Genomic DNA, 21,650 nt, shown 5'->3' on the forward strand with positions numbered 1-21,650 from the left:
AGGTCCAACCTATTATCACTTAATTTCGTTATTTTTATCATTTTGGTATATTTAATTTTTTCCTTCTTTTCCATAGTCATACTACACATATACTTCTGTATTCTGCTCACTTAGTATATCATATAGCTTTCAGGTTTTAATTGAATAATCAAGTATATCTTATTTATTTACATTATTTATTTATTTATTTTATTAATGCCTACAGCACCTAGTATTCCTAGGTGGTCTCCCATCCAAGTACTAACCAGGCTTAGCTTCCGAGATCAGACAAGATCAGGTACATTCAGGGTGGCATGGCTGAAGACAAGTATATCTTTTTTAATAACACACTTTAGAAATATAGAACAGCCTACAATCTTTCACTATTAAGTTTTACTTTTTTTTATGTATTCACTTAGAAATCTGAAGGCCAGAGCAGATCTAAATTAAAAAACATAAAACAAAAGAAAAAGGTGATAAAGAGAAAGAAGACTGTACAGAAATCTAGAGAAACACCAACTCTGAAATAGTTTGAGAAGGAAGAGAAAGATGAGATAACCAAAGTATTACTCAAAGAGGTGATGGACGATACTTTAGGAGGTATCCAAGTTACCTGTCTGACCCTGGATGATCGTCTTTCTCCTTTCCTTGGTTTCTCATCATCAGAGTCACCTTTTTCTTCAGAAACAGAGGAGCTTTTTCCTATCAAATGAAAGAAAATCAAGCCAGACTCATGACGTGAACACTCCTTCCAAGGCTACTTTCTAAAATTTAATCAATCATAGCATATATATGCTGGTAAATACATATTTATAACAGTTTTGACTTTTATGCAAAAGACTACATAAAGCCCTAAGGATCAAGGTCTTAATGATTCCTGCTGTGCATGTTTGGAATATTTTTAATTCTCAAAGCCAATCCACTTATTACAAATAACTCAAATAGATGCAGAATAACTACCCAGGGCTTCAAACTGTCTACAAGGGATGTATAAATACAAAGTGTATTTATTTCTATAAAATGTTCTGTCACTCTGAATCAGAGCTCAAGACTTCACTATGTTTGATGTCTACTTTTTTGGATTGCTTATTGGTACCACTAGTTCTGAACAAAATTTATAAATATACCAGTTTGTAAAATAACAATCTAATGAAATAAGTACTTTGATGAATGGTTCACAGGGCCCTAAAGTTCCTAGAAATATAACAAGCAAACTGGACAGGGTTTCAGAAATGGGCCCTAAAAGTGTGTTTTATATATGCTGCTCAAGGTGAGAGCTTTTTTTTTTTTTTTTTAAGGAAAATAAGCTCTACTATTAAAAGATTGATAACTACCAATCTAGGTCATTCTACATAATAACTATGTAAAAATGGAAAAGCTTTTCCTCATATTTCATGAAAGACAGTAACTGTCAGTTAAATAATTTGGGTCTCAATAATCTGACTGAGAAAAAGGAGGGAATGGACTGGAAGATTTCTAAGTTTTCTATCAGTATTAAAATATTACATAGAGTAGCAAAGCAAATACTGATGAGAACCAGTTTAGAAAACAGCCTAAAGATAATTATATTCCAGATATTTACTCAGCTAGATTGGGCTCAATTTTAATGCAGTATAAAAGGTTTAAATGATCCACAAAACCATGTTCTACACTAACAGTATTTAAACTGATGCAAATAAAACAGATGGTGTGAGCTCTAAACTAAGGTCTTCTCTCTTCTTATTTCTATATCCGAATAATCTAAAATGAACTAGTCCTTGTATGCCAACTGTAACTGAAACATAAAAAATTATTAAATGTAAAAAATAAAATGAACTAGTCTTTGCTTCTGTAATTAAAAAAAGAAACTTAAAAATAACTAGAAGACCACACATATTTTGTAAACTTTACTCCATGATTACTTGATTAACAGATCTCTCTGCATATATACAATCTAACTGGGTTAGTGAATAAAGACTTGCATTATGGGTGTGTGTACAGGATCTATGGTTAGGATATACAGTGATAGACCAGATTCTTTAGCAAACATTTAAAGAATAACCTGTAAGAAATTAATAAGTAATGTGGTGGCTATAATAATAATAATTGCATAATTAAATGACATGGAATAGATTAAATTACAAAATGAACAAAAACCAAAAGAAAGTATTTCCCACAAAATTTTTAGCAAAGATCCTTTGCAAGTATAAGGGAAAGAAGCTGATTTATTTTAATTTTACAAAAAAAGAAGAAAAAAGGTAGAGGGTGGGGAAAGGATGAATGTGCACACCACAGAGGATTTTTAGGGCAGTGAGAATACTTTGTGTGATACTATAATAATGGATACATGTCGTTATACATTTGTCCAAACTCACAAAATGTACAACATCAAGAGTGAACCTGAAGGTATAAACTATGGACTTCAGGTGATTCTACTGTGTCAGTGTAGGTTCATCAATTTTAAGAAATGTACCACTTTGGTGGGAGATACTCATAGTGCAGGAGGCACATGGCAGGCAGAGGGCACCTGGGAAATCTCTGTACCTTCTTCTCGATTTTGCTGTGAACCTAAAAAGTGCTCTAAAACAAAAATCATTATCCAGATGCTGAAGAATTTAAAAAAAAAAAAAAAAAAAAATTTCAGACTGAAATGGGACCTTCTGCAAGTCATATGACCATCTAAAGGAGACTGGTCAAATAAACCACAGTGCATCCACACATGCTGAAGAATTTAAAAAAAAAAAAAAAAAAAAGGTTAGCCAGGTTGGAAGGTAGAGATTTTAATACTGCAGATATTTTAAGCTAATACATAGACAAAAAGTTGGAAAAATTATATACCAAAATATCGATTGAGGTTATTTTAATTTGTAGGGCTACTGATGATTTAAAAACATGTTTTTATAAATTTTTTCAAAAAATTTTAATGAATATATTATTTTTTTGTAATAAGAAAACAAACATTTTAAAAAGAATAAAACCCTATACTCTGGAGAGGAAACCTATAAAAGAGATTCTCAAATACTTCTCAAATACTATAAACAGCTAAAATCATACACCTAGCCATGCCGAGTACTCAATTATACCATTCCAAGTTCTATATAAGAAACATTCTTTGTTTACAATTTAAAAACAAGAGTTATTAAGCACATATTTAAAGTCATACGAAAGATACTTTGTGGTGAAATAATTAACAGGGTTTCAGTAAGCACATATATGTTCTGATTAAATAAATGTGATTTTAAGGGGGAAAAAGGGATGTATAAAGTTGACCATAGATAAATGTGTTAAACAGGTCAAATAAGAGTTTTAGAGTGTGATTTTAAAGTCAGGTACATATAAGCAAATAGTCTCTTTTTCCGCCTATTGTAAGCTGCACGCTATCCTACTGGACTATATTATTTTGATACTGTAAAACTGCACTGATAGAATTTTAGATGATTCTTCTTCTGGAAGCACTTGAGTAATACGTCATCAAAAAGATGAGGGGAAAAATAGGCACAGCTATTCATCAGAAAGTTTTGGTCATCAATGTTTTCCAAAAATGTTGACAACTACAGGGGACCCTCAGACATGAAATAAGAGCTTAGTAAACAACACAAAACATAAGAGATGACAAATCTCTTTCTACCTCCTTGTACAGAGCTGATATGATGCAGACAAGCTTCCTGGAAAGGTGACATCTTTTATTATGAGCACATGGCCACATATCTTTAGACGTGAATATTGTGTAGAAACTGAGCACTTTTAGCAAAGGGTGGAGCCAACACTGGTAACAGGTTAAAAAATGGATTTCAGGAGTTGAAAAGCAAGTCAGGGTAAATGTAATAGTTCCAAAATTCCAAAGCCAGAAGCCTTCAGGAAAAAGGAAAGGTGACTGCTAAACAGTGTAAAATATATTAAAGTGAAGATTGTTTAAGAGCCATATAGAAAAGTAGTTTATTCTAGAAAACAAACCCCTGAGCAGGATTTGCAGGACCCAAGTAAGGTAGCTAGAGATCACAGCAAAGTCTGTGGCCAAAGGGTATCCTTGGGTATGAATAAGATGCAGGAATTAAGAGAACGGAGATCTGGTAATGATGCCAAACCTAAATGTGACTCATGGTAGCAGTGTAAGTAATGTTATCTAGCATTTCTCTAGAATCTCAGCATCCAGATTTAATGAGAAAAAGGAATGAGGACTACATGTTGTGTAAGCCGTGGGCTGGCTAAGATCCCCTGCGGCTATCTCTTTGTTAAAGAATCTGTATTCTGAATTGTCCTTTAAAAATGTTTTTGTATTTTTCCTCCTGATTTTCCTAGATTGGACTCTTTTTGAAAAAATTATCTAAAAGGAATAAGGATTTTTATATATCCAGTCATGAACTACAAGGGAATCCAGACAATTTGACTATGTTCCTTCCTAAAAAATACCCAACACCTTAGAAAAATCTGAAGAAAGTGATGGAGAGATATAAGAAGTCAAGAAGGAGAGCCAGGGAGGATTTTATAAATCAATTTTTCCTTCCTAGTTAGGATTCTGTATATAACAAATAAACAGGAGGTTACCAGAATATAAGCCAAGGATCCTGATTAAATAATGAAAAACTATTCTTTCATTTAGTCATTCAGAAATTGAGGTGATTAACAGAACTACCAGCAGAGTCTAAAAAACTGGAGAGTCCTAGAACGAACATTCTCTGAGATTCTTCGGGTAGGGCCCAGGAATCCATATTCTCAAAAAGAGCAATACACAAAAAATATCCTTGGGTGCCACTACTGATTAGCAAAATATGTTACTATGAACTCTACTTTAATCACTATCTTATTAAAGAGAGAAACTCAAAATATCTAAAGCGAATTAATAGGCTGGCACCCCAAAAGTTTAATGGCCGATGGTGGACTGACACTATATACCTAAAAGAATCTAATTTCTGGGTAAACTACAGGTATTACCACTGATCTAATTAAGCACTGCTAGAATTTCCAAACTATCACTCTATTTAGGAGCTTGACCAGATTTTGTACTGCATCTATGAGATTTATATTCTAGCCAAGATCAGAAGAGCACATATGGCAAGTGTTAGCTGTACTCTACAATTTATTTCATTCATCACTTCTAATTTATTTTCTACCTCTCTTTCCTTTTCCTTGTTTCTGTTTGTTTTTCTTCATCAATTATAGCCATAGACAGAATCCTGCTGATGACATAAAGCACTGAAGATTGGCTGCCCTCTGAATCTTTACTTGCTTTTGAAAACTTATTTTTATATCAGAATTCAGTCCTCGTTTTCATTTCAATTAAATTTAGAACTGAGAGAGGCTCTTTAATTTAAAGTGTTCCTTATCAAATCATGTTCCTATCAAAGTTCCCCATTACCTTCAGAATAAAAAAAGCTCACATGCATTGGCTTGATATTCAAAGCCCTCTGCAATTATCCCAAATTACCTTTTCAACTGTTTATTCTTGAATATGAAAGAATACCTTACTCTGGCTTGATTAGTTTAGCACCTCTCCTTTAAAAATGTCACATTCACTTCTATCTCTAAACCTATGTTCCTTCCTAAAAAATACCCTCTTGTCTCTTCCATGCCATTTCAAATCCTACCCATTTCTAAGGCTCAGCTCAAATCCTACACATTCTTGAGGCTCTCTCTAATCACTCCAGTCCTCAGTGAACATTTACTCTTTCAAATTCCCATGGTACGTGTATCTATACTACTTATATCACTCAAAAATACACAACCTTTGTTAGTTTTATATGCGCTGTCTTCTCTCCTTAATAGATTTAAGAAATGTGCTAACTCCCCATATACTCCACTATGGAGATATGTATACAGCAGAAAACCAATAAATATTTGAGTGATTTCTGAGAAGAAACACAACTGATTTTATATATGAGTTTTCCCCTTCCTCCTGGCTTTACAATCAGGGGGAATAAGAATCCTAAGAGCAAAATGGATCAATTGAGGGCATGCTACTTTAATATTTGAGAAAAGAAGTCTCTAAAAGAATGTATTTCTCTCCAACCATTAAATATCTCTTAAAAATCTATTTTCAGGAAGAAATTCTATATTAATCGGAAGAGCCAGCAACTTCCACACACTCTAAAAATATTAAATATGGAGTGCTCACCTTCCATGACCAACAGTATTAATAATGATTCAAAGTAGTTCATTTATACACTGGTTTGATATAGCTATCTATCGTACACGTGTTTTCTACACAGTTCTCTTTAAAGGATATTTAGACTGCATTTACAGATTTTTGCCTTAGATACTATGCAAAACTGAGTACTTGATAATGTAAAAAAATTAATTTTGCCTGAACCTACTCCACACACTGGGTTAGAGCTCCCTGTAACATGCTCACATAATACTGTGTACTTTCACTGCATGCAGCACAACTCTTAATTCATTATGTAATAATCTGTTTAATGTCCGCCTCCTCACTAGACTATACATTTCATAAGGGCAGAGACTTGTCTTTTTCTTTACTATATTTCTGGTGCCTGGCACATGCCTGGCATAAACAGGCACTCACTAAAAATTATGAATTAATAAACTGCAGCAGATGCCCCTTTGTGGGGGATGACTGGATGTGCAACCCATATATAATTGCTGAAGAGATGAAAAAGGGTTGTGACTATTGCTAAATTCAGAGGAAGAGAAGATTAAAGAGGTACAAATGAGAAGAAAAATCATATTGCCTTATAAAACAGTCTGTTAACAACATAGATGTGAACGCCGACTTCAAAAAGGACATAACTTTCATAAAAAACAGATGTTAAATATCAACGTAACAGAGTTTCCTTGGGACTTTAACGGAGGCTTAGCATGAAAGGAGGTGTAACTACCTCCCCCCACCAACTACGCAGGATTGACAAAACAGCGCAGTGGGGAGGGAGATACGTACTGGGCGAATGTCTGCTGAGCTCCAGCTCTGGTCTCTCCAGGCTGCTCTGAAAGTCAGGAGGCAGCAGGGAAGCCACTCCCTCAGGATGGATCATCTCGTCCTCCGACTCAGCTGAAGCTTCTGCAAAGTACAGATTGGGTCGGGGCAGGGAGGGAGTGAAGGGCTCAGCATGTGGGAATATGCAGAGGAGTGAGGGAGGTCAGGCAAAGTCATGGATACAGAGTATATACTAAAAAGAGTGCTGTACACAGAGAAACACTCCCTAGGATTAAGCTCTACCTCATAAAAACAGTGGCATAATTTACTTATAACTCTTCCTGTTGGCAGGCATCCTCTAACAAGATAATCAAATTAAGTGTCTTCTCTGACAAAAGGTAAAAAAGTAACTCACTTGGCTCCATAAACTACCAAAGCAAATAAGTAGTAGTCTCAGCCTGACTTATTCCTGAATATGCCTAAACAGGCCCATCTTCTCAGTGACAGGAATAAGAATGAAGAAATCCTTGTAAGAAGTGACAGTCTGGGTTTACCTTCAAGTTCTGCAGCTTCTCGAGCTTCACGTTCCAGACGCTGTCTAAGTAGCTCCTGCTGCTTTTCCAGATACTGCTTTATAAAACTGTTCTGGCTCATTTCCTCGCCAATCTGTGGAGAGGACATGGAAAAAGAAAAGTCTAGGAAAGCAAACCAGGAAAATGCAAAAAGAAAATTTCATGGAGCAAAGGTCTACCCTTATACCTGGACTCAAGAAAGACAATTAAAATGTTAGAAGACCCTCTTCTAAGCTACTTCTATGTTGAGGACCCAAATAAATAGACCTATGATTCACAAAAGATGGCCAAAAAAAAAAAAAAAGGAACATATATAATTTTTTATTTTATTCGGTTCCCATCCAAAGAGTGATGCACAAATAAAATGAAATAAAAGTTCTTGTAAAATTATGCATTTTATTCTATGGCCATTCTACCCTGAACAAGCCCAATCCTGTCTGATCTCAGAAGCTAAGCAGGGTCAGGCCTGGTTAGTACTTGGATGGGAGACCACCTAGGAAGGCCAGGTGCTACGGGCATAAAAAATAAAAAAATAAGATCCTTGTAATCTGTGAGGTCAACCAAGGGTTGCCTTACCTAAAAAATAAAATAAATAAAATGAAAATTATGCATTTTAATCTAAAAATTTAGATAATACAAAGTACTATCTAAAAACAATCTAAATTTTTCTTTTAGTAATATTAAAAACTGAAAGGAAAAAATATTAGTTCACCTTTTGCTGATATAAAAGACAAATCTTTACCTACTCCGGAATCATTCTGTCAAACATCTCCAAAATTCAAGTACAGTACTTAAAAGTATGAAAGCATGAGACTAAGAAAAGGGATGGCCATTCAGCATTTAGACAGAGTGCTAACTCCATTTTCTTTGGGTGATAAGAAATCATTGGTAATAACATTTGAAATCCAAAAGCTTAATCTCCCCACCCCATTTTTTTTCTAACTCATAGACTTCCATGTTACTCTTCTACCCTTCATTTTTCTCTTCACAAGTCCTCCTCCTGAGAACCTTCTTGCTTGACAAGTCCTTTAGAATTCCAGAAAGAGGAAAAAATCTGAATACTCTGTATATTATTAGTCATCTTTCTGAAGCATAGTAAATGTTTATCTTCACCTAAAGATGAGTTTCTTGGTCACTGGACACTGAGGAAGTGTGGGTAGGATGTATTAGATAATATATATATTTGCTGCAAAAATCCTATGTTAATGAAAGCAAAGCTTCAAAGACTAAAATGCAAAAGGAACATAATCGTAAACTGATTAACTTATGTGGGCTTGTTAAAGTACTTAGCTAAACCTCTGTAAACTGGCTAGATTATGATCCAGCTTAATGAGGTGATAACAAGGGAGTAAGGAAGGCTCTCTTGTTTTTCCACAGTTATCTTGGGACTTCATCTAGCAATGGAGCTGCACACCACACACTAAAAAAGACCTGGATTTTTTTCTTTAAGTATGCATTATAATGTGGATGACACACTATAATGAGGGGATTTTAAAACCAAAAAGGAATCTTAAGAGATCATGCAGTCTAAGAAGTTTAGTTTTCAGGGTTTTTTTTTTTGGTTAACTGTGAAATGATTTCTTCCAAAGAAATCTTATGCAGAAACTCAATATACGATGCAGCTAAAAACAGATCTAATCTAGTTTAAGAGGGGAGTGTGAACCCCAGCTCACTTGGGAAGAAAGTATCTTTCCTCGGAAGCCCCCCAAAGCAGCTCCACAAACCCCAGCAGTTATAAAACAATGGCTCTAGTCCAACCTTTTCTCATATTACACATAAGAAAGTTGAGGAAACCAAGGCCTACAAAGGTAGAGTTTCTGGCTCTAAGTCACAGAGCAATTCATGAAGTTTAGGAGTAACTGCATGGTTGGTATTGACACTTTTAATGGTGGATAATGTCCAAAAGATTGAATTCTTGGAAAATCTTTGTCAACACAAGAGTTCTTCAGCAAGTATTCTCCTACACTGACCTACTGATTGTGTACTTCATATCTACAGCCAAAGACATCAACTACTTTTCCCAAATCAATGGCAAATAAATGACTTCAGATTCCTGTACTGAGCCACATCTTTCTGCACACACCATTTAAAGTATCAGAAATTAACTAAGCTTCTCTGATTCTGTTCTTGAATTCTTTATTAGAATTCAACTGTCCTGGTATGAGAACTTTTCCAACCCAGGGAACACAGAAAATACAGGTGATGAATTAAACATCAAATATACAACTCATCCTTCCATATGTCTGTGCATCCAAAGAGCCTAGCCCATCTAATGAACCTTCTTTCTTACCTGGGAATTTGGCTGGAATGCAGCATGGGGTGTTGAGTGTTTCTGTAAATTTTCTAGCATTAGAGCCTGGTATAGAGAAGGGCAAATGTCAGAAACCAAGGAAGAAAACCCATTCCTCCCCCAATCTCTTTATTAAATGCAACGACTAACCATGCACACTTAAACTGTTCTCTTTTTCCAGGGACCTAAAAGCCTTTTACTAATACTGTCCTCATTCATCTTTAGAAGACCCTTAAAGGTAGCCATGGTTACTGCTCCCCAATGTACAGAGGTAAAATGCAGGCACACAGGAGAAAATCAGTAACCAGGCTGTGTAATAAAAAACAGTGACAAAACCAGTACTACGGTCCCTATTATCTTCTGCACTTCTGCCTAGTGCCCCTCCTAAAGCTGGCCATGCAGGTAAAATCACTTCAAATACTCAAACTTCAAATATAAGAAACCCACACGGGTTTGGTTTTGGCCTTGATTGAATTACTTGCTCAAACAGTTACCGAGCACTAGATCTACTTGAGAGAACTTGATTCTTTCCAACAGGGTGGCACCTAGATTTATCAAATTTATAAAATTTCAAAAAGGAGGCTACAGAACAAAATGACCAGACTCTGTAAACTATAGTCTGACCTAATCCACACACACACACACACACACACACACACACGATACTTATCTATCAGCTTCTGTACAAGTAACGGTCTGCCAACTTAACCTCTGGGCAAGCCCAGCCCTAAGCTGTAATACCCACCATGTATTCTAATTAACTCTAATTAAAACCGAGACATTCTTATCTCCCCTCCGTTTACACTATATCCATACACACCAATCCATCCATCCACGTCATGACTATCCATCCTACTCTAATCCACTCAAACCGATTCAAACTCTCCAACATACACCAACCTACCTTACCTCTCTCACCAATATTCACCAAACTCTTATTCACCCGAAATGCTTCCGGATGCCCTATAAATTACACACCCCTCTCTAACCAAGTCCCTTCAAATCAAGGTCTCTCTTCATCTCACCTCCTAATCTAATCAGGTAGACATTTTAGCCTATCCCAATCCTATTTTTCCGAATACCAAAACCAACCCCATTAACCTCTCCGCCCAATTATACCCGCTAACTCCCACCCAGCCCAACTCGCCCCCCTCGGGCCAGCAATGCTGGTGGCTGTAGTGGGGATTTAACTCCTTCTGCAGCGCATGCGCCGAAACCACAGACACAAACAAGGAGGGGGTGGGGGAAGGAGGAAGGAGCTTAAGACACTCCAGGAGAGTAGCGCGCACCCTCCCATTTTGGGCTCGCGCCGCTGCCGTTAAGGCGGGAACCGGCGTTATCTCTATGCCAGCGCGAGCCTCGCCAACCACCGTGCGCGCGGCTCCGGAGACTCGCGCTGGCGGCCTGAGCTCGCTCGCGCCGAGCCCGGACACTGCGCCTGCGCCGCGGCAGAGACTCGTCTCTACCGGGTCCGCTCCCCTCCGACACCCCGGCAACGCCGTCTCCTCACCCCTTTGAGCCGCTTGACCAGGGCACTCTTCTGCCCGCTCTTGGCCAGGCCACGCTGCTCCAGTGCGGCCTTCAGGTCGGTCACCCGCAGCGCCTGAAGAGGCTTCCCGTCCAGAGTCACCTCCTCCAGCTCCGCCATCTTGCGTGAGGTACTCGGGTCCGTCCCGACGGCTTCGGGCATCTTCGGTAATTTCCGCCAACGCCCTTCGAACGTACCGCTCTGTCCCCGCCCACTGCCATAGTCAACCCCACGATTACCACTCAGAACTCCCCGGGTTCCTCCGGGAATGTTCGGGTGTTTCCGCCTCTACGTCGGCACCAATCACTTTTTTCCATCCTCCCAGCCGCTCCCCCTCCCTCATCCTGCTTTCAGAGCTCGGTTATCTTCGTTCTACCGAAGCTTTGAATCGAATCCATTCGGAAGTCCCGACTCTGGCATAACCATGATCGGAGTTATTCGGCTCTCGCCGGACCTAAGGCTGAGGCGCTGAGGAGTTTGGGTGTTTGGGGCTGGCCAAGGACCGGAAGTGCGTGGGCTCCCTGGCTAGCCTTGCTTGGGGTTTTCAGGAAACATGGAAGCGGCGGCGGTAGTTGGAGTCTAAGCACTCTTGTGACGGCCTCTCGGTGCTCTGTGAGAGGAAAGGGGAGGTAAGCGGAGTTGAAGTCCCTCCTTTGGCCAGGTCAGACTCGCTGTTTGCGGGTCACCCTCGGCCGGCTAGCCTCCCGCTTCCCTACGGAAACAGCTGCCGCCTCCCATCTTATTAATCCCCGCCACTCCCTTCTGAGGCCGCGTTGTTCTTTGGGACCTGGGAATGCCACCAGGCTCCGTGGCCTCCAAAGTGGGCAAATGGCAGCACCGTGCCTTCGAACTCAGACTGAACTAATTCATGATCGTTGAACTCTAGTTTGCTCTGGAAGCCATGTCTCATGTCTCAAGTCTCGGGGAACGTTCTTCCTTTCCCTGAATGAAAGGGAATTAAGTTCTTCTGGGAGGAATTGCTTCTTGTAGGGCCACTGTGAAAAGAGCAACCTCTCTGGACTGTTTTGGCACTGACTTGATTTTAATTGCTTAGAGGTTCCTTTCTCGCTACAAATGCTGCCAACTTGCAGCAAACTTTACAAATAAAGTAGGCCATAGACAGTAGTAGTAGTAGTTTGTTTTCCGTTGTTAAAGATTCAGACCGTGGGACTTGAAAACTGTTCACGTTGGCTGACACTCCAGTTGCATTAGTGATGCCAATCAATGACAGGGCAACAGCAGGTATTATATTAAACATTAAGGAAAATTGTGCAAAGACATAATTGTCATGCATCTACAGCAGTATAACACTTAGATCCCTAAGCCAGCAAACCAAGTAGACTTTTTTTCAGTCTTGAACAAACATGTGGCTTCTCTTGTTTTTCTTACTATGTTACCTTATTTTGGGCCAGGTACCCATCACTTAGTCTGCTCTTTAATTGTTCCTGGTGCTTTATGGGAAATATAAGGAAGTAATGGGTGTTATTGAGTTCTTGGCATATTTTAAAGGCTATATGCACATTGCAAAGAAGACATATACACACACACACACACACACACACACACACACACACACACACATATATGTATATTCGTATTTTTTCCCCCTTTTTCAACACTGTTGATGGTTCTGGAATGATCAGCAGCTAGGCCCTGACAAGCTGAATGTACTAGATTAAAAAATGTACTTTTCATTTTAGGGAAGAACTGATGGACCAGCATTAGTCATTCTTTTTTCTTAATCTGGAACATGGAAATAGGCAGGAGAGAATGAACAAGAAATATGTTCGAGAAGCTGGAGTTAGCAAGGTTTAAGGAACATCGAGAGAAGAAGAAAAAAAAGAGGCGGAAGGGGCTCAAAAAAAAAAAAAAAAAAAAAAAAAAACTGTACCACAAAACTCCCAGGGCAAAGAAAAAATATGTAACAGGAATGTGCCTTGCAACCCTTGAAACCGATAATAAAGAAGCACAAAGATTTTTTGCTCAAAAATTCTCCCGTGTTGCCTCAGTAACAAGATGGAAACATTCAGGGAGACTTTACAGATGACATAGTTGTTGTCATTCAGGGAAAATGGCCAGAGGTAGATTATGATAGCATCTAAGATCTTGGAGAAGTGAAAAAGTGATTTTGAAAATTTGTATTTAATGAGCTGAACTGAGAGTTAATATAACCAAAGGCAGAGGCCTTTTGAAAAAATACGTGTTTATCCTACAGTAAAACTGAGGACTCCCCTCGCCCTTGGCATTTTCACTGTTCTGTACATGCCTGCTTGTTTGTTTTGTTTTTGCCAGAGTCTAATAAACGGGAGACTCATGCATGAGGTAGAATTTAGTCAAATAAAAATTTTCGGTCACTTGAAAAAAATTGTAGTTTTCAGATTATAAGAATGATAGAAACAGTAGTTGGGGAGAGTAATAGATTTGAAAAAGAGAGAGGAAGGTTGGCAAATATGAAATGAAGTTATTCTTGGATGATTTCTCTAAGGTAGGTGGATAATAACCCAAATAAAGGACCCTGTTATTTTCCTGTAAATTGAATTGGTGAAAGTAATTTTCTTTATAGATGCTGATTGAGTGTGATAAGATTCCTTGTTGGAAAGTTATATTTTGGTTGTTCTAGCTAGAGAGTATGTAACAGTGCTTTTATGTTTCAGGATGCCACTGGAATCATCATCTTCGATGCAACTATCCTCTTCTCCCTTACCCTTGGTGCCAGACAATTTTACTAACTCTTCCCCTCCCCCAATGTCTTACATCACTTCCCAGGAGATGAAGTGTATTCTTCACTGGTTTGCCGGTTGGTCAGGTCCCCAGCGTGAACGTTTCCTACAGGACCTGGTAGCTAAGGCAGTGCCAGGAAAGTTACAGCCACTGCTGGAAAGTCTGGAGCAGCTTAGTGTGTCTGGAGCAAACCGACCACCTTGCATCTTTGAGTGCCAGCTACGTCTTTGGGATCAGTGGTTTCGAGGTTGGGCTGAGGAGGAGCGCAATGAATTTGTCAGGCAGCTGGAGATCAGTGAGCCAGACTTCGTGGCAAAGTTTTACCAAGCAGTAGCTGCTACAGCTGGTAAAGACTGATAGTCATTAAAATCAAAGAAGATAAGCATAGCCGATGGAGCCGAAGCCACAACCTTACAGTGAGAACTTTGACTATATCACTTAAAGATCTGGGGATGGTATCTCAATCTGTTGATTGAACATGATGACCAATATAGGCCTGGTTATTTCGATGTTAACAGCATGTCACCTGGACTCCTAGTGTAAATGTTTTCCATCTAAGCAAATCCAGATCAGCAGTTTGCCTTATAGCTTGCTTCTTTTCAAGAGATGTCAAACCCTCAAGAATTTAATAGCTTCCTTTGCAACTATAACCAAAAGGCATCTACACATTATAACTGAAGTCTACTGCTGGCCCATGGGGATATAAAGTAGAGCCCTCCTACTCCAGAAACAGGAGAGAAAGGCAATAAAAGGTCATAGTTTTATAGTTGAGCTGGATTCAAATGGCTGGTTTCACCGCCCTTACCAGATTCTGGCATAATTATGTGACATCCTAACCACTAACTTTCTTGTGATGATTTAGTAAAATTATGGAAAAATCGGGAGGGTGGTAATGAGTTACTCCTTCCTCCACGTTGATGTTTGAATCCAAATAGCAATGACTTTTTTTCTAAAGCATATGTGATATCCTTGGAGCTGGTAGCAGATATTCTGTAAGTTTGCTCTGCAACAATATGAAAACAAGTGGCACTTTTTACAGGTTGAAGGTTTATTTTTTTATATCAAAATAAAGAACGGATCTTTGGAACCATTAGTCTCTACCTTTTTTTCATTGCAAGCCTAATGTATAGTTGATATCCAGAGGAAAAGGCATTCTGAGAAAAGTAGAACTTAAGTATAGACAGTAGATTGGCCTTGCATCCAGTTGTCTTCCAAGAAATCATCTCTGTCCTGCCTTCATCATCCCCTAGTTAACATCATACCTCCCTTATTCCTCCAACTGGGCCCCTTGTGCCTTGGAGTTCTGATGAATGGTAAGGGGTGGATGGTCCCACCTGAAGAGTAGCTCGTTTCTGATAGATCATGGTTCCCAGTGCACCCACCAGGATGAGAAGCATTAGGCACAGTCCCATGGACAGACCTAGACAAGTCCTGGAGGGATTATGGCCTGAGGTAACCAGCAACCTGGGAACAGAGAGAATATTTGGCCTGGAACATTACCTAATTTAGGAGATGAAGGGCTTTACCTTTATTATAATACATAGAGCTCATGAAAATGTGCTTCATCTAAGCAGGCTAAACAGGAAATCAGTAAGAAGGACTGTAGAACCTGAAAGTGGGAATAAGATCAATATCCAAGGCTTCCAGCAACTTAGATTGTTGGAAGGAGACTTGGCAGTGAGGGAAATGGCTTAAGAGTTAGACTATAATGTTCAGGTAGCTAGACATAACCTGCGTAGTACTTAAGAAAGGAAGGTGGCTGGGAACTCTATGTCCTAGGTATGGGGGAACTATTGTGGGAGAGAGAGGTGTCCTATAATGACAGGCCTGAGGTAATCATGCTAGTTAGGGATCCTTGTTTTCTGAAATGACTTTGTCTAGGACAGTATTGTATACACATGAATGGGTGCTTAATAAATGCAGTTTCAAACATCTGGCTTCTAGGAATGAAAAATGAAACCACATGGAATACTATCTTACTTGCTGTATTCTGTGGTAAAGCTGGCTCCTCCATAATAAACTTCTAGAGGCTGCTTCTGAAGAGTCAGAGTCAGAGCCCTGTGCAGCATACCAACTGAAGGCCCTTGGCAACCAGGGGACTTCCACATGCGCACGCTGAACACCAGACTAGCGGTAATTGAGGGGCTGTGGAAATAGCACCTAAATGGACATTTGGATTCTTAATGGACGTATAGTTCCTGGGAGAGTTTATCTCATACAGGTGCAGGCTTAGGAATGGGATGAATAGAAAACCTCCAAAGGACAGTTGTGAAGTAAAGCAGGGGTCCCCAACTCCTGGGCTTGTAGTGGTCAGTGGCCTGTTAGGAACTGGGCCACACAACAGGAGGTGAGCTGCGGGTGAGCAAGAAGCTTCATCTATGTTTGCAAGTGCTAGCATCACCGCCTCAGCTCCACCTCACCATCAGGCATTAGATTCTCATAGGAGCACTGGTTCCTGATGCCAAAAAAGTTAGGGACCACCGAAGTAAAGGACTTAAGCATTCTCCCTGGCCCACCATATGTATCCTCAGCCTAAACTGAGCCTTTACCTTTCAACGCCTCCTCTGCTCACCAGAGCCTGTAGGACTGCTTCAGTGAACGCTTCTCTCTCTTCCTTCCCCAGGGAGTGGCCTGGGGCCCCAGCTAATCCTAAACACAGCTGGAATAAGAGGTCTTGGGTTGAAAGATTCACAGGTGGAGAAGTAGCAGCATCTGTATCTTCATTAGTCTGACACAGCCGACCCCGGGGACAGAAGAGAAGACCATAGTACCCAGGTATCTGCCAGGAAACATGTAGCAGGGTACAGTTAGAGCCTCAGTTACTTGTTCCAGCCCTCCTAAGGAAAGTGTACAACCTAGATCAGAGTCATGGGCTCAGTGGGTAGTTAGTAAAAAATGAACATAAAGCAGGTTGGAGAGTACCACCATACGAGCATTTCCAAACTTCTTTTGCCAGTGTGCTCTAGCTATCTCACCTATGACACCCACCTGAATAGCACTTCCTGGAAGGCATGAGGCCCAAGGGGATCCCTCCACCTGCACCTTGTAAGCTCCCCGCTCTGTGCACTGATGTAAGTAGCATCGGCCAGTGAGTTCTGCTTCCTTCAGATGTGGGATGTGAGAGCGCTGCCTGGCCTTGTCCCCAGGGAGCAGTTGTGACGTGAGGTTGGCAAGGAAGCAACGACTCTGGGAATGGTAGATCTCCCCATGGGGATTCTCTGCTCCAGGTAGGAATCCATTTTCCTTCTTCCAGCATTCACTCTAAGGGCAGGGCAGAAGGTAGAATAGCGTTTGTCTCGATGCCCTAGAAGTTGACCCCTCTCCAGGCCCACTCAGTTTCACTCTCTGTTCTCTAGTCTACTCACCCTGTTGGCCAAGGGCTTATACATGCGGCAGCCTTCCAGCATGGGGTCTGAGGAGCACCTTCCCTTGTCCAGGTGCAGATAGTGACAGCCCAGTCCACTGTATAGAAGGGATGCTAGAGTGACACCAGAATCACAAACAGCTGCACGACCCCTCAGCCACTCAACACACACACCTGCCAGTACAGAAGAAGTCTGAGGAGCCAGTCCCACATGTGGTCACCAGGCCAAATTCCAGGCCAGATCCTGCAGGAGAGTTAGGAAGAGAGAAAAAGAGCCCTCAGAACAAGTGGAGCCCCAAACATCTCTCAGTGCCAGCTATGCTTACAGCTCCCATTACATCTCAGCAGCAGATAACCCTTTCCAGCCTCTCTCACTTCCCGAGCTGACTTGGGTCATGAATGCCCCTCTGCAATTCTCCCTTATTTCTCACCCTGGCCCCACAACAGCTCCTCTGCAGCGCTGTAGTTGACTTGGTACCAGCCTGAGTCTTTGAAGGCAGCAAGAGTAATTGGGTCTAGTCGAGTGCGCTGGGCACCATTGAAGGTAGCAGTCATTATAGATCCCTGGAGCAGACGGGCCTCCCAGTGTGAAGACAAAGGGCCCTACTGAAAGATGTAGCTGTTTGCCACCTGGCTACTCCCTCTTCCTTCCGTCATCCCAAGGCGTTCTCATTCTTACCTCTTCTTCCAAGGGGACACCAAGTGAAACCCCTAGCACTCCCAAGTGTTTGGCCAGGCTGTGGCTAACAGTTGGAGTGGTGAGAAGCAGCTGTCCCCACTCATCTCGCCTTGTCACCTGTTGCCTTGTAGAACAGTTTTCTCGAACTGAGTACAGAAAGGGGAGAAGGTAATAAGAGGAAAAGAAAACTTAGGAAGGATGAGGTAGATTTGGGAGGAAGGAGTTCATGATATAGTAGTGATTCCCTCCGGTTAACACTGTGGGAAGATGTGTCCCTCGTTCCTCTCATTTACCACTAGGTCCTGAGGGGCAATCCCGCCACTTCTTGAAGAGCTGTCCAGAGAAACCCAGGGCATGGAGCAATTCGTGTAGTGTGGCCTAAGGACAAATGACTGCAGAATGAGGGAGACTGGATTTGCAGCAGGATTAACCAGACACTCTATACCCCTCTGCCAATCACTTCTTCCTAGAGCTTGAGGCACCTTCTATTTCAGCCTTAGAAGGTTCTTCCACTTCATGGGAAGCTTAGAGACTGCCCCACCTCCCCCAATCTGTCATCATGCAGCAGTCACCATGATGATGTCACTATGGCTGAGGCTGGGGCTGGTGAGATGCTGGGCACAGTAGACAATGGTGCCAGCAAGGGGTCTGTCTTCTGAGTCCAGCTGGCAGCAGGCAGCATAGGCAATAACAGAGGGCTGTGGATAGGTCAGGACAAGGTAGGGGCGGAAAGGAGAGAAGTGAGGTAACACAGAAAAAAATCTTCCTGAAAATGAAAGACCAGGGGTGGTACCGAAGAATAGCTTAGGGGGTTTTTCACCCCCACCCAAACTTCATCAGCATGCCCCAAGTTACCCCAAGTAAGCACAGTTTAATAAAAACTGCTTTTATGCTCCTTGCCCCTTCCTATGACATTTACAATTAAGAGAGGCAGAGTAGGGAAAAGGGACTTGATTTGAACCTCACCTCTCGGTGGCACTTGGAAGTATGGGCAACCCGCACATAGAGAAGAAAATCAGCGTTTTGGATCCCAGGCCCATCTGGCTGGACCAGTTGTGGAGGACCCTGCTCTGGCCACAAGGCATAACCGCGGAGGTGGGCATCAGGGATCTGGCAGGGAGCAAGATCTGGCATTTAGATTAGCAGATGGGCTGGGAGATAGGACAACAGGAAACTGGGTACTAGGAGCGAGGGGCAGAGAGTCTCTGTCTTTAGTCTGCTTTAGTGTTGTCTAGGCAGCTGGTTAGAATAGGGAGATCTATACCCGCCTACACACACAAGGAATCTCTGATTTAATAAATTGCCAGTGGGGCGTGGGGAGGCGCTCAGGAATCTACATTCTTAGGAAGCACATTAAGTAATTCTGATGCTGGTGGTCTTGGAGAGGTCTAGGCAGGCTAGAGATCTTCAGACCCCCAAATCTGAGAAGTTGCTCTCACCTTTGCCCCCAAACAACTCTCTCCTTTGTACCCTGGGTTCAAGAGGCTACACCTGCCAAGAACGAATATCTATAGGTGAGCTGGAGACATTTCAGGGTAACCCTGAAGAGGCATTGTATACGTTGTCATGACATGAGCTCACCTGTGGTAGTTAGGAGTATCTGGGTCTCCCCAGACAGCATGGCAGTACTGTGCAGGGTCTCGACTCAGAAGCAGGGGTCCTTTCACTGGAGGCACTTAACAAAGCGAGAGGTCCATTTCACCTCAACACCTTAGAGCTCCAGGTCTTCTCCTGTGGTGGTCTCCTGCCCCAGCTCTCTCTGTTCCTCAGCGCTCCCTGACTCCTGCTTCCCCCCTACCCCCGCCCCACTCACCTGCTAGGACGCCCTGGAGTCGCTGAGCAGCCTCTCTCACTGCGGCCAGGACTTGGGATTCCCGACTCATCCCGTCTCCCTCCAGATCCCAAGCTCCATCTGACACAGGGTCTCTTACATAACAGGTTTGGATTCGGAGGGGTTGAGGATCACGGGAGCCAGGGAGGGTGAAGGAGGAAGAGCGGAAGTTTGAGGGAAGTTGGGGTAAAAGGGGCCTGAGAAGGCTCACAGACTTCTGTGTCTCATCATGTAGACATTTGCTTGCAGCAGCCCCCAGGAGTAGCAACAGCAGCAGCAGCATCTTCCAAGTGTTTTCTTGCCCTGGATGCTGTCTGCTGCTCCCTTATTCTGTGCCTCACTCTGGCTTTCCTTTCTTTACCGTCTCTCTGCATATCCCCTCCAGCACTCTTGCTTATTTTTTCAAGATTTGAGTGTTGTTGACTAAATCTACAGTTCCTGCCAGGAGGTCGGATGTGAACTACAGGGGCCAGAAGCTGCCTCCTCCGGGGGTACCAGAGGTGGAGAGCTCGGGGAGGGGCAGTGTTATTCCGGAGGCCTCAACTGACTTTTGCAAAGAGCAGCCTGCCCCATCCACACAGGAACTCTCCTAACCCTCTTCCATCTCTCATCCTAACTCCCCTGCCATTCTGAACGGATAACCTTGGAACCTTCCCAGAACTAAAATATAGGTGTTAATATATCGGTGTGTGTGTGTGGACATTCTTTGCTTCTTAGATGCCTGCCTAGCTCATGGAGATGAGCAAACAAGGTTCCTGTACCTCACTTGCCCCATGTCAGAGCCGGGTGGACTCTAAACTGCCAGATATTTAGGCATGTCCCTCATCCGTGTAGGGGACTTACTAGGTGCTCAACAAACACATGCCGGTTCACTGACACCGCCAGCGAGAGGCTGTTGTGTTAGCTCTGTGAGGCGTCACAGAAGCTACACATAGGCTTGCCGAGGAGGGAAAATAAACTTAAAATGGACAGAAATGAAAGATGTTCAGAGATGTTCTTACCGAACTCTTGGAAATCCCTTTGTTTTCTTTGCTCCTGCTGTGCTTTCACATCCTGTTGTTCCCCTCACCTCCCAACACACACACTCCTTCCTTACCTGCTTGGCTAAATTCCTACCTTCCCTGTAATTACTCTGGGAAGCCTTTCTTAACATTTCCTGCCCAAATTCCACACCTGCCAACAGGGGAGGAGGACCTCTCCTCCCTGCTCCTAGCAGAACACCTGTCGTCTTCCATTAGCATTGTTGTCCTAGTGGCTCTCCCTCCACATCCCCCACTCCTTCAAGGTGGGCCTGCCTCCTGGCTTTGTGTCCCCAGCACTCAGCACAGTCCAGAGGGCCTAGTCCTCAGTTTGTGGATGAAGGAACAGAACCTAACCTTATTTTTTAACTTTTGAAGAGGCAGGTCAGGGTGAAGTGACGTAAGGTAACGTAGCTAATTAGTGACAAAGGCTAGAGGAGGCTGAATTTTATATTTTTACATTCCAGAGCTGTGGCACGCACCACGCATTACAAGGGAGGTATCCAAACTCAGGAGCCAAACCAACTCTGCCACTTTCTATCTATGTAACTTTGGCCAAGTGCCTCAGTTTTTCCATCTGCAAGATAGGGATGATAATACTTGCCTGATAGGGTTGTGATGAGGAGTAAGATTTGTAAGGTGCTGACGACAGTGTCTGGCTCACGGTAAAAGCTAAGTCAAGAGTACATAATCTATAGACACTTAAGCTCAGAGAACTATTCTGTTCTTATCGACGTGTACAAATCTTTAGGGAATTCTTGTTCTTTCTCTAAGACGAACCTACTCTTTTTTTCTAAGTGTTGAAAGTCTTTTTTTTTTT

At 41.9% G+C, this 21,650-nt stretch overlaps 3 protein-coding genes and 1 pseudogene across 9 annotated transcripts in view; 2 read left to right on the forward strand and 2 right to left on the reverse strand.

The window, feature by feature from the left end:
- The window catches only part of ACIN1 (apoptotic chromatin condensation inducer 1), a 30,693-nt gene extending 19,159 nt beyond the window's left edge, over positions 1-11,534 (reverse strand). For 6 of the 7 annotated variants that reach the window (XM_023538145.1, XM_023538144.1, XM_023538143.1 and 3 more), the window contains exons 1-5: positions 11,199-11,534; positions 9,689-9,754; positions 7,381-7,492; positions 6,851-6,970; positions 593-681 (exon numbers count right to left, since the gene is read on the reverse strand). In XM_023538145.1, the coding sequence (XP_023393913.1) occupies positions 593-681; positions 6,851-6,970; positions 7,381-7,492; positions 9,689-9,754; positions 11,199-11,378 (567 nt within the window). In that variant the 5' untranslated portion in view covers positions 11,379-11,534. The remainder of the gene's footprint in view (positions 1-592; positions 682-6,850; positions 6,971-7,380; positions 7,493-9,688; positions 9,755-11,198) is intronic. The other variant, XM_023538146.1, reaches the window with a different exon arrangement.
- Positions 7,798-7,916, forward strand: LOC111747187 (annotated as a pseudogene).
- A 146-nt stretch (positions 11,535-11,680) lies between the features above and the next one.
- Positions 11,681-15,024, forward strand: CUNH14orf119 (chromosome unknown C14orf119 homolog). Its single transcript, XM_011372798.2, has 2 exons — positions 11,681-11,845; positions 13,871-15,024. Exon 2 carries the CDS (start codon positions 13,872-13,874, stop codon positions 14,292-14,294), a length of 423 nt encoding a protein of 140 aa, XP_011371100.1. The 5' UTR covers positions 11,681-11,845; position 13,871; the 3' UTR covers positions 14,295-15,024.
- A 131-nt stretch (positions 15,025-15,155) lies between these two features.
- Positions 15,156-20,167, reverse strand: LOC111747150. The gene is given in 14 exon segments (XM_023538150.1): positions 15,156-15,401; positions 15,918-16,097; positions 16,487-16,716; positions 16,926-17,198; positions 17,303-17,399; positions 17,476-17,545; positions 17,733-17,907; positions 17,981-18,126; positions 18,274-18,358; positions 18,553-18,783; positions 18,947-19,090; positions 19,420-19,471; positions 19,562-19,646; positions 19,794-20,167. Coding segments are annotated over 14 exon segments (2,277 nt in total). The 5' UTR covers positions 20,095-20,167; the 3' UTR covers positions 15,156-15,193.
- Between the last annotated feature and the right edge of the window lie 1,483 nt (positions 20,168-21,650).

Source organism: Pteropus vampyrus, unplaced genomic scaffold (assembly GCF_000151845.1).
Source record: "Pteropus vampyrus isolate Shadow unplaced genomic scaffold, Pvam_2.0 Scaffold213, whole genome shotgun sequence".
Lineage (NCBI taxonomy): Eukaryota > Metazoa > Chordata > Mammalia > Chiroptera > Pteropodidae > Pteropus > Pteropus vampyrus.

Excerpts from the sequence above, each read along its gene's own strand:
- CUNH14orf119 (XM_011372798.2), top strand. The coding sequence starts at position 13,872 with ATGCCACTGGAATCATCATCTTCGATGCAACTATCCTCTTCTCCCTTA.